The sequence below is a fragment of the Cebidichthys violaceus genome, unplaced genomic scaffold, assembly GCF_023349555.1.
Source record: "Cebidichthys violaceus isolate CVI_PGR_0920_01 unplaced genomic scaffold, fCebVio1.0.p SCAF_28, whole genome shotgun sequence".
Lineage (NCBI taxonomy): Eukaryota > Metazoa > Chordata > Actinopteri > Perciformes > Stichaeidae > Cebidichthys > Cebidichthys violaceus.
Window position 1 is genome coordinate 1,204,924 of NW_027176461.1, and position 12,577 is coordinate 1,217,500.

At 42.1% G+C, this 12,577-nt stretch overlaps 1 protein-coding gene across 4 annotated transcripts in view; it reads left to right on the forward strand.

Annotated features, from left to right (window-relative positions):
- Nucleotides 1-480: 480 nt before the first annotated feature.
- Nucleotides 481-12,577, forward strand: part of stxbp5b (syntaxin binding protein 5b (tomosyn)) — a 26,347-nt gene continuing 14,250 nt past the window's right edge. For all 4 annotated transcript variants that reach the window (XM_068721607.1, XM_068721608.1, XM_068721609.1 and 1 more), the window contains exons 1-7: nucleotides 481-974; nucleotides 2,353-2,450; nucleotides 6,185-6,266; nucleotides 7,620-7,720; nucleotides 8,997-9,131; nucleotides 11,095-11,158; nucleotides 12,105-12,188. In XM_068721607.1, coding sequence (XP_068577708.1) covers nucleotides 828-974; nucleotides 2,353-2,450; nucleotides 6,185-6,266; nucleotides 7,620-7,720; nucleotides 8,997-9,131; nucleotides 11,095-11,158; nucleotides 12,105-12,188 — 711 coding nt within the window. In that variant the 5' untranslated portion in view covers nucleotides 481-827. The remainder of the gene's footprint in view (nucleotides 975-2,352; nucleotides 2,451-6,184; nucleotides 6,267-7,619; nucleotides 7,721-8,996; nucleotides 9,132-11,094; nucleotides 11,159-12,104; nucleotides 12,189-12,577) is intronic.

The following is a 12,577-nucleotide window of genomic DNA, read 5'->3' on the forward strand; positions in this document are numbered from 1 at the left end:
AATGTAGTATAAGAGTCTCCTGAATGATGATACTACTTATATTAATATTCTCACTTCTTTCATTGTTTGTGCACGCATTGTAAAGGGTCAATATTGCATAACTTTGTAAATGTGTGTGTATATATATATATATATATATATATATATATATATATATATATATATATATATATATATATATATATATATATATATATATATATATATATCTGCCTTTTGGGACTACAGATGAAAAATAGACTCTTGACTTTAACTCATTTAACGCATTTACAGCAATGTTTTTATTAATGTGCACTGTCCCTTATCAAATAAACCAATACAAAAAAACAGCGTTTGAAAACACGGAATACAACTCTGGTTTATAAAGGTTTCCCATCGAGGTCACAGAATGTGACAGGTCACAGAAAACAGTGTAACACCGGCTCCAGCATCCGGGTGACAGCAGAGCGCAGACTCAATCCCCGCTGCAGCTCACTGCGTTTCCGTAGCCGTAGTTTGTGAGCCCTGGCCGGGGAAACAGCTCACGGAAACGATTGATCCCGACCGAATAACGCCGAAAAAAGCTGGCGACATAAATGGCGGATTGACACTGATATCGGAAAGGACTCGCTGAATCAATGTTCGTGACTCGGGTGCTTTTGGGAGAGTGCGCTGGCAGCAACACCCTCCGTAACATGTGAGATGTATACAGAAAGATATTGACTGTGCGTAATATCGGCTAACTAGCTAGCAGCTCCTCATCCCCCCCCACACACACTTCTCTATCCAATTTATGGTAGCGAGCTTGATCTGTTTTCTCAACCGTCTCGCGTCGGTACCGGAGTAAAATGAAGAAGTTTAACATTAGAAAGGTGCTGGACGGCTTGACAGCGGCTTCTTCTTCTTCCTCCTCCGCAACTGCCCAGCCGGGTACTCCCAGGGAAAACGACGCTATCCAGGAGACTCTCCAGTCGGACCATTTTCAGCTTTGCAAGGTGGGTTTCACTCTAAGATATTAAAGTACAAGTAAAAAAAACCGAGCAGGTCATTAACAGGGAATTCATCGTAAACATTTCCTGCCTTGCTCGGCCGTGTCCCACAGTTGCATGTACCCAGGATGTCTCTCACAGCACCGTGGCTGTTTGCGTTGCACTGAGTCGTCGCCTCAAGTCACTGTTTTAAGTTAGCTTTAGCTAACCTGGTTAGCTCTCTGCAGTTTGTCAAAGAAGGGAAGAGCATTTTGAGTTAAAGAATAGGTTCACCTTTCTTTCAAATCTTATTTTAATACTACACTCTTGTGCCCTGCTGTACACTGAACGCTGCTGTAATAACTGCTGTCCCCTCTGGCTGTGCAGAGATCCCCCCCTCATAAGATGATTAAGAGATGGAGGACAACATCCACACTGTCCTGTGTACAAATTAATTCAGTTCAGCTCAAGCTAATATGAGCTCAGTCCGAGTGTGTCAAGTTAAATGCATTACATTTTAGTCTTTTTTTTGCACATTTCCTCTGTGTTTTCTTGGACAGTGGATTAAAAAGACAGTAACTTTGGTAGATACCTTGACCTGTGTGTTCGTTCAGCTAAACTCTGCACAGGGCTGCCAATTTGTCCCCCGATCCCTTTCATCTGGTGAGGGCCGGTGTGACCAGGAGGAACGATTACAGCAACCGACTCTATCAGTGCAAATGAATGCAAGACTTCTAAACAATAGGAAACCTTTGCTTTTAAATCCCAGCCTCACTGGTCAACACACACAATGTGAACTAAAACTGGTTTATTAATCTAAGTAGGTCTGGTTGGAAAGGTTTTTACCTGCGTTAGATAAATGTGTCGAACAGCTTGGAGCACCCGGCCCACCAGCTCCTGCCCCAGCTGGGAGCAGAACAGGTCAGGTCCCTAGGTTAACCTGTTACATAACACTGCTGCAAGCAGCACAGAGCTTATGGATGGATGGATGGATGGATGGATGGACGGGCAAGGTTTTCCAACCCGAAACAATTGAGTTATAGATGCCTGATGATGATAACATTTTGGTGGCTGGGGGACTGCAAGATCCTGGCAATGAAGTGCACTCCGAGGCTGAAAATGTGAGCCGTGGGATGGATAAAATGAATTTATTACTGATGTTTTACTGGATTGAGCTTGCTCACATGTCAAGCAGATATCAGGAAAAAAAAATTCCAGTTACTAATGTTTATGCTTTATCTAATTTATTTTGATAATGAGAGTAATTTTCCACATTGAAGGATTACATTTCTAGGAGATTATGATGTTCTTTTTTCTTTTTCCTCCAGTAAAGCCAGCTTGACTGTGTAGCAGATGATTGATTAGCTGACTGGAGGTCTAATATAAATTCTGCTCTTTCCTGCAGACTGTGCGTCATGGCTTCCCATATCAACCATCCTCGATGGCTTTTGACCCCGTGCAGAAAATCTTGGCCGTCGGGACCCAGACTGGAGCTTTGAGGCTGTATCCTTTCTTTTTATTTTTTCATCACGGGGAAATGACGAGACAAGGAAAGTAAAGCTTGGATGATTTCAGCGATTTTTCAACATTTTCCACTCCCTCGTGCGCACACACACACACACACACACACACACACACACACACACACATTCGTACAAACATGACACACACACACCAGGGCCATGTCTTAACTTCCTGTCATCCTTTCAGCAAATGTCATATGATCAAATCGCCTTGCAACATTCCGCAAAGTCTGGGGAGTTCAAACTGTAAGTGACCTGTCTTTGCCTCCTGTCATCCAACACAACAAAAATAAAAATCCGAGCAGCACAAAGAGGAGGTGCAGGGTCTCGGAGGTAGACATTAGCTTGGATGTGTTTCTGTGCAGCCAGCAGCCTCCTTCTCCTGGAGCACCCAGGCTCATTAGTGGTATCTCTGCAGTAGCATGAGCAGCTCCTCTGCCATATGCCGAGGAGCCAACCTCATCAACTGTGCTGCCCAGTCTGTGCCAGAATGCCACTTCATATGTGCTGTAAACATCACTGGACTCACACACACACACACACACACACACACACACACACACACACACACACACACACAAGCTGCTACAGTGCCGTATGACCCCTCGGGTAGTCGGGAGTCCGTTTTGTGTTTGTATTCAAGGATAAAAATATGTTTTTTATAGCTAACCAAGCAACTTCCATGAGTCACAGTAACCAAAAATAACTCCCCTGGATTACAGACTATTCAACACTGCATGTGAAACGTCTGGAACATATCCCTGTTACGCTGCTTACACCATGTCTTCAGGGTTGGCCTACTTGTGTGTAAACACAGGGTTTCCCTGCGCACTGGTATCTTGCATGGGAGGCCCATCTGCTTTATTTAGGGTTTTCATTAGAAGTGTCTCCATCCTCGTCTTCATCCACTCTCCAGATTAAGAGAGCGTCGCGTTTACAGGGTAACTCCCGGAGAACACACACTGCTTCCATGTTGTCCTAATGTGCGAGGTGGAGCTGATGGGATTACTGTCATTCAGGCAATGGGTCCATTTATCAAAAGACAGGCTGTATTGATCTGCCTCATTGCCCCCGGAGTTTGGAAACGCTGCCACAGCTCAGTAGACATAAGCTCAATGAGGTGTCTACAAGCAATAAATGTCTGCTTTTACAAGATCTGTCTCTACTACAGTGTTTTAATCAGTGTGCTACTGTAGTCAGTCCTCTGCTCCCTCTAATATATGTGCTCTTAAATTTTGGCCTCTGCTCAGTGTTTGTCGTCGGAGCCAAAGCAAAACAGCAATTCGTATTTATTTGACCTACATGGGAGTCCAGTGGTGGCAGTAAATGTTTTGAACTTCTGGAAATGAAAAGAGGAAAGTTTAAGATTGTGCAAAATGGATCACGTTGCATTTTAGTTTAATAAGCTCTTGCAGCTGACGGGTCATGTGAAAAGTCAGAAGTTTGTTTTGAAGAGCTTCCATTGCAGAAACACACCACTGGCCTGTAGCTTCCTCTTCCTTTGGCTTCAGCCAGGCTTTAACTTAGACTTCAAGAAAGGCTGCAGAGAGCAGCGTCTCTTTTTTTCATGATTAAGATAACTTCCTGTCCCGATGACTATCAGTTGACTGAAGAAGAAAACCTGCTGATGCTGAAACGCTGGGGTTAACCATGTTGGTTTACCGCATGGAGGAAGTGTTGATGTTGAAAGAGGGTGGGGGTGTGTCATGTCTTAAACTCACAGGTACAAAGCTGAGAGAGCAACATGTTCAATATTTATTTCTGAAATGTCCACGTTGGATTTTCTCTCATGCGAAGAACTTAATAGACAGTAAATAGTAAAAAAATGGATAATTAATCGTTTGATCTGAAATAGTCAAAAAAGAAAAATGCCCCATCCAATTTCTGAAAGTTGACGTTGACAAGTAGACATTGCTTGTTTCGTCCAACCAGCGATCCAAAACCCAAAGATATGGAGTTAACTGTCAGTTTCAGCTCTAAAGGAATAATTCATAAAATTGAAAATCAGTTGAATTTCATCACATGACCGAACGATGATGACAGGAACTATTATTTGAGCATTTGGGTACACGCCGAGCCCCAGTTGACTAGTGTGACTCAGCTTCCTGTGCTCGCACAATCCTAGAAGCACATGTTCTACTCATGACATACAGTCACGAGTACTGTAGTCTAAACAGCCTCAGTTGACAGACTATATAGTTTGTATTTGTGGCCCACATGATCCCCGTAAAGGTTTTGATCGTGAAGCGTAAAAGGAAGTACCAACAGAATGCTCTACTTGCCCACCACAGTGATAACATCTTAGTAATTTCCTGCTAGCCTAGAAAGTAGCTTGGCTCAGCAGCACCATTAACCTACATCAGAATCGGGTCACACTTTAGACACCTGTACATTCACATACACAGAAAAATGAACAAAAACAGCTCCTTGTGAGGCTGTTGAAGTGATTCTCCTCGATGCTAGCAGAATGACTACACTACAGTGTTGCATATTAACATTCCTCCTCTTCAGACTGTTGCTCTGTTCTCATTTATGCATGACCAGAGGCTATGAAACTGACTTAATGACTCGTCCTCCTCCGTTGTGGACCTGTGGAGCCGTGATGTCCATTAATAATTCTGACAAATGTTGTACAGAACTTGCGGGGCCAGGAGCTAAAACTGGACGGAAAGGTCACGGGTGAATGTGAGTTCAGTTGCCAACAGCCTCCGACTGGCGCCGGCTTATAGTCTGAAAGTCTGTGTTTGCCTCCATCCTTCTGCAGAAAGTGATGCCCGCTGTCCTGAAACGGCCTCCTGCAACCCCGCCTTAGTTTGTTTAAGGCACTGAGGGATTGTTTGATCGCAGCTCGGTTAATCCTGTTCACACACATTATGCTGTGTCAGCTGGAAATGGACTGAGATAGTGAGCACAACGGGTCCGTCTTTGGAGCATCTCTCCGGCATGATCGCATTAGGAGTGCGAGAGACAGTGCACCCTTTTGTCTTATTGTGGGCTATTTCGTGTGTCGAGAGATCCTCTCTGTGATTAGATGTCGCGCTGCTTCCTTCTTCTTTTGTGCTTGTGTGCATGACTGGTGCAGATACTGCGTGCCTGAGAAAGTGATTACAGGCTGGTGGAAATAGACAAGCTTTTCCTCCATTGTGCTCCTCATTGCTGTGCTGTGTGGTGAGAGTATTCGGAGGGTTTCTCGCAGGACACATTACCGTCCTGTGGCTACCTGCCGGTGCTCCTCTGTGGTGGCGCTCTCCCTTTTTGCCACGCATGCAATCATTGAGGTTTCCTCTTTTAGCTCAAACACAGTTCAAATTGAGTCCTGACATCTACTGTTGCCTGGATTGCTGACCCGGCTGTTTTTGAATGGACAGATTTAGCAGGCAGGGATTCTCCGACATGAACTTAACAGTCCTATAGAGAGCGGTGGGAGTTAAGTTTATCCTGCTGTCGTCATAATGGCTGACGCATGTGAATAAATAAGGCAGACGGGGCCCACGGATTTTTATTTATAACTCGCTATTTTCATGTTGAATGAAAATGTCAACTTACATTTAGTTATTAGACGGAAGAGCTTGGGAACCTTTTTTTATACTAAAAACACCTACAGTAGGCTGGAAATGATTTTGTAAGTGATCTGTAAGTTCTTATTCAAACACACATTATTCAGTTTTACAAGGTTTTTCCCTCACAGATTTCCTTGACTGAGCTGACTTTTAGCTTTGGCCGGGCGGGTGTGGAGTGCTACTGTCAGCATGAGAGCGGTGCGGCTGTCATCCAGCTCCAGTTCCTGATCAACGAGGTCTGTTGTCATTCCCTGTTCCTTGTTTCCTTGTTTGCTTTTCTCTCCACCTTCTCCTCCTCACTCCTCCACTACAAGTCTGTTTGCTGTCACGCATCTGTCTATCCTTGTTCTTAGTGGCAGGCACCGTAGACACTGGCGCTTATCCAATGTTTGTAGGCCATTAATGACCTGTAGTGTGAACTGTGCGTCCAATGAAAACATTGATTACACAGGAATGTTAGTTTTGTGACCTGCATTATACTGTATAGGCATACAGTATAATGCCGGCATAGTTGTGTGCTCATGATACAACCACATGAAACGGCAAGCACTCAACCACAATATGTTTTGTACCTTTGGGACAGTTTTAAAATAGTAATAGTTTTGCGTATCATTTATATGCGGATGATTTTCAACTCCGTCTTCCCTTCAAACCCAGAGAGGCTTTCAGGTTGTCTCGGCTCCTAGACCGTCTCAATGCTATTAGGGACTGGATAGCAGACAAGTGTTTCCAGCTCAATGCTAATAAGACGGAGGTTCTGGTTATTGCACCAGATGAAGTTGTTTCAGAGTGTTGGTCCACTCTCCTCTGCTGCCCACTTCAACCTGCGTAATCTAGGGGTAATATTTGACCAATCCATGTCGTTTGACCCTTCATGTTAAGCAGCTGTCTAGATCATACATGCATTTATCTCTTATCGCATTGATTATTGTAACGCACTTTTCTCCTCACTCAGTGTATCTGCTCTTAACCGTTTGCTGGTAATCCAGAATGCTGCCGCCAGATTACTCACTAGGACGAATAGACACATCGGCCCCCATACTCAGATCTGTTCACTGCTCCCTGTAGCGTATAGGATCCAGTTTAAAATTCTCACTCTCACTTACAGAGCACTGCAGGGTCAGACTGCTGCATACATGGTTGAACTACTGCTCTCAGGTCAAACTTGTTACATTTTTTCTGTCCGTCTCACGCACTCGCCTTAAGGCCTGTGGTGACCGACTTTTGAGGCTCTGCCTGCACCCTTACGGTTTTCTGATTCTGTGAATCAGTTTAAAAATCAGCTCAAAACACACCTGTTTAGACTGGCGTTTGGGTAAAATTCATGCTCCAGATCTGCTTTTAATTAATGTTTTTATTGTGTATTTTACTGTTTATTGTGCGTTTTTTCTTAAAGACGTTTCGTGTTTGTCAAACTGTTCTTGTAAATTTGTGCCCCTTATGTGGTCACATTGTGTTATTTCTGTTTTCTTTATTGAAATACCGCTCCTTTTGTGTGTGTGTGTGTGTGTGTGTGTGAAAAGCGCTATATAAATCTATTTTCCTTACTTACTTCTAACAACCCCCCCTGTTTGTGACCCTGTCCATAGGGGGCGCTGGTGAGTGCCTTAGCTGATGACAGCATCCACCTGTGGAACCTGAGGCAAAAAATCCCTGCAATCCTGCATTCCCTCAAGTTCAGCAGGGAGAGGTACAGTAACTTCCCTCTGCTTCTCTGTTTGCTGTCAGTCTGTGAAGCGTGAACACAATGTGGAAACAGTCTTCACAGCTGGCCACATGCTTCTCTGTGCATATTATCAGGTGTCGTTACCATCATGTTTTGAAAAATAATGCATCAGTTGTCGTCTTTTGGTTCCGTATGAACTTTAACAAAACAGGCAAAGTGTGTTTATGAGGTCGAGTTAAAATATTAGCGCCTTCTAGCCAATGAGAATGTAGAGTACATTTCTTGGAATTCTATCTATGCATGGAAAAATGTTCTACTAATCTATCCATCGACCATCATTTTTAGGCCATTTTGTTTTTGAGGTTTAAGATTTCAAACTTTAAAGCAGAACCATCCTATACACAAATAAGTATTACACTTTCAGCTCATTGTTTCTCTGACCTGCTAATTCTGCTCTTATGAACCTTTTTTTTCCAGGAGCAGCAGGCAGCAAAAATAGTAATAAATACGACAAATTATAATAATAATACTTTTCATTTATGTAACATTTATCTACCCAAAATCAATAATTGTGATAGGGACTTAAAGAAAAAAAAAAAGTAATAAGAATACAGTCAGAATAGGAAAATCTGAACAAAAAAGGGTATATAAATGCCAGTATACAGACTAATAAATAGCAATGTAAATGAATATAAAACTAGAGTCCAGCATCAAACTGCACACAAAGTTAGCTTCTAGCTGCTGCTTTTTCAGGAGTTGGTAGAGACCAAAAAAGAGCTAAAATGACTTTAAATATGGCCTTAATTAAATACTTGTTGCTTGTGCTCTTTTGCCGTAACAACTTTGTAAGCTGATGATAATATGTCAGATGTTATGTTTGCTTTTTATTGCCACCATGTGGTTGACAAAATCAATTAATGTAGCTTCATTTGACTATTTAAGAACATGTCATCCCCGTTTGGTAAAAAAACAAATCCTATGAAATACCAGACATAACAGTCAAACACACTAATCGGTTAACGTCAGCCGGGTTCATCTGACACTGTATACGTAGTGTGTGTCTGAATGTTTCTCTTCCTAGCGGTTGAGAAAAGACAGCAGTGTTTACTCGGCTATTCCTCCCCACCGATCTATATATAGTCCGGCTTCATTAGTGTGACACAGAGCAAGGCCTTTGTAATTAAATCTTAGTCACTCGCTACTCCTTCCAGTTGCAGCAGCAACTAGAGTGACTCTTTGGAGGGATTGAGTCATGAGATAATCAAAAGCCTGGTTGTGATGGATCCTGATCTCCTTGCAGAATCACATACTGCCACCTGCCCTTCCAGAGCAAATGGCTTTACATCGGCACAGAAAGAGGAAACATCCACATTGTCAACGTGGAGTCCTTCACTCTCTCAGGCTACGTCATCATGTGGAACAAAGCCATCGAACTGTGAGTCTGTATTTCACAACTGTCTTGTTTTTCCCTCCCTCGCTTTCTAGCCATTTGCATATCTTCTCGGCGCACTAATGTGAGTTGACACTCGACCAGGAAACTCCGAGTTGCAAAAGGAATGTGCTTGCAGATACAGTGTGTCCTGTTGGCGGTGAAAGCTGCAGCTCCGATCAGTGTGAGGGCGGAATGGAGGTGTTGACTGTGCCATGCCAGAACTTTGACTAGACTTCTGGAGGTGTTTGCTGCCTGATTTAACAAAACATCTGTGATAGGAAGTGCCCACTTGATAACCCCATTGGCCTATACTGTGTCACCCACTCCCCCGTGTAAACACCCACTTTAAGGATCACAAGGAATTCTACATCACATCCTGTGCGTCGGTAAATGTTGTGCCGCATTTCCTGCACGGTCCAGATGTAACTTGGCAGGGGCCACTTGGAGGTAGAATTCAATTTCGGTGGATAAAATCTGCGTCACCCAACACACTGGCGAGTAAGGCTTGCTTATTTCACTGCCCGATTCTGTGCATGAAATAGCACTGAAAATGAAAAGTAAGTTGCTCTTTCTAGGTAATTTTTGTAGCTCACCCACCAGTGAGCTACAAAAATGAATTTGAAACAGTGACTGGCAGCTAAAATTGGAAGTAGAATATAACTGTGTGTGTGTGTGTGTGTGTGTGTGTGTGTGTGTGTGTGTGTGTGTGTGTGTGTGTGTGCTCATGAAATCTGATAAATTGGTGCTCTGATACTTTCAACTCCCAGATCTAAAACGGCAAAGTGTGCCATCAGCTCAGAGAAAAGTCTCAGAAGCAGCCAGCGGAGCCGGGAAATGATTTTAAGAAAACATCTGTTGAAAGTCAAAAGTTTTCCGATCACTGGTAGCCATGTCTTTACAACACACCATAGACAGCCTGTGTTCTTAATCATCATATTTAGTGTTGCAGTGGAAAAGTGAGCTTTCTAAAAAAACATTATTGATTCTTTAAAATGGTGTTTATATGGGAGAAATTACATTTAAATCGTTCTTTTTAAGACTGTAAAACATACTGTATACACACGTTTATTCTGCTCATCATATCCTGAAACAGTCCTTTTTCATTAATGGTGTGTCATACGGTGATTACAGACCGGACTTCATATTCCAGTCCATCCCTTCCTTTTATTCACCGCCACATCTCTGACTCTATCGACTCATCATCAGCAGCAACAATGAGATCATTAGCCTCTGGAGCCAGACCACATTCAGAGGCAGCAACACTTTCTTTAGGCCTTCACTCCCTCAGTGCCCCCTTGCTCTGTTGCCACGGTGATGCTGTCTCCACACACTATAATCTCTCATAGACCCTCATGTGACCCTCTCTCTCTCTCTCTCTCTCTCTCTCTCTCTCTCTCTCTCTCTCTCTCTCTCTCTCTCTCTCTCTCTCTCTCTCTCTCGTATGTCATGTCTCTCCCTCTCTGGTGCACTGATGCACATTTTCATCATATAGTCTCGCTTATTTCTTTGTGCACAAACAAAGATTCTGGCGTTATTCTCCCTCTAAAAGCTAGACAGCATGTTTCAGACAACAAGTATGTCACTCTGAATATTATATATATATATATATATATATATATATATATATATATACGATACTCTTATATGTCATTTAACACCCAATACACATCACTCCATATCTGTCGTACTGCACCTTTTGCTGTTGATGTTTTGCACACTTTATTTCTTATAGTTTGTTGCTGAGATTCTGCACTTTTTGTTGCTCACATTTATTATTTTTGATCTCATTCTTATTTGTTGTAAATATGTTTAAAGTCGGAATACAAAGCACCATTTGAAGGTGACACAGCTGCAGTTCCGTTGTGCTTTCATAATTATGATTTAGTTCTTCATTGATTGATATTCTTGACCATACTCACTCTCTCTGTGTCTTATTGTTTCTCTTCTGTCCCTAAAACCTGCACAGATCCACCAAGACACACCCGGGGCCTGTCGTGCACATCAGTGATAACCCCATGGATGAAGGAAAGGTACTGATAGTTGACCACCACATCGCCTGTGGAACAGAGATACATTTCTACCCTGAGACTTAAAACTAAACTACACCGTTTTTTGTTTTTGTCCCCCTGTGGATATCTGCTCCAGTGCAGACGACACAATGTCAATACGGCTTGTGCAGCTACAATGGAGAATGATAGCAGAACACTTTCAGCTAATTAAAATGTCAATGGTAAACATCAGGTTTTGGTGTCAAAATCGGGGAGAAAGGGTTTCTTCCGAGACTAATCGTTCACAGAAACTTTCCATAATGTTACCCAGACAAAATCCTGGCAGAAGAGATACTGAGAGCAGTGAGCTCAACAGTCCTCTCATTGTAGATTGTGGCAGTTACCATATGCACGCCCTACTAGGGTTCGTAAAATACATAGTAATTTGACAAATTTGACTGCTTTTAATGTTTTTTAAATATTTTAGATATATTTAAATGTGTATATATATATATATATATTTCTGTGTGTTTTGTGATACATTTGTTTTCATTTTATTTATTGATTTATTGTTGCAATCTTTTAAGAATTTTATGGAAAATAATATGGAAAATTGGTATACGATAGGAAAGCATAATATGGAAAATATTGTTAATTGATTGAACTATTGTTTACTTGGGTTTCAGTAGATCTCCTTTGAATCATTTGGAGTTATTAAGATTTAAAAAAAATATTTCAAGGAAATTCCTTTGGAAAGCAACTACTGCATACTAACTGTGTTAGGAACTATAATTATTAACAAATTACATCATTTCATAAAAAGGTCTTAGGACATGATTGAGAAATGATCAGTGAAATAAAGTATTGTTAAAGATGACGGATGCTTTGATTGTCACAGACAGTGATGCTGCAGCTGAGTTACATGTGCAGAATGTGGTTTCACAGTAATCAGCTGAGCTCTGCTTCACTTCTCTCACTCTTCTCTCAGCTTCTGATTGGATTTGAGTGTGGAGTAGTGGTGTTGTGGGATTTGAAGTCCAAAAAAGCTGACTGCCGCTACAGTTATGATGAGGTAAGGCATTTCTTTCTTTTTCCTGCTTTTCTCACTGTTGTCCCTGCAACATGTTTGGTCTTGTTATGTTTTGCATAATCTATCACTTCCATCTCATGTGACTGAACAGTGGCTCTCAAGTGTTTTCTCAAGAAACCTGAAATAGCTGCTGCTCATTGGGCCCTTTTGAGATGTTGTCTCAAGTTCCATTTGTGTTTCAAGAAGCATTATCTCAAAGCATCAGAAGTACTTAAGCACTTTTAAAGGCATACTTTGTAGAAATTGTTTGCTTGTTGTTTGTAAAACAACATCCAAAGTTGACCCCTCCTATCTCCGGCTTAACGACACCAGGATCGCTCGCCCACTGACCGTGGTTGCCGGAATACAGCCAAGTGTACCTGAGGCATCAC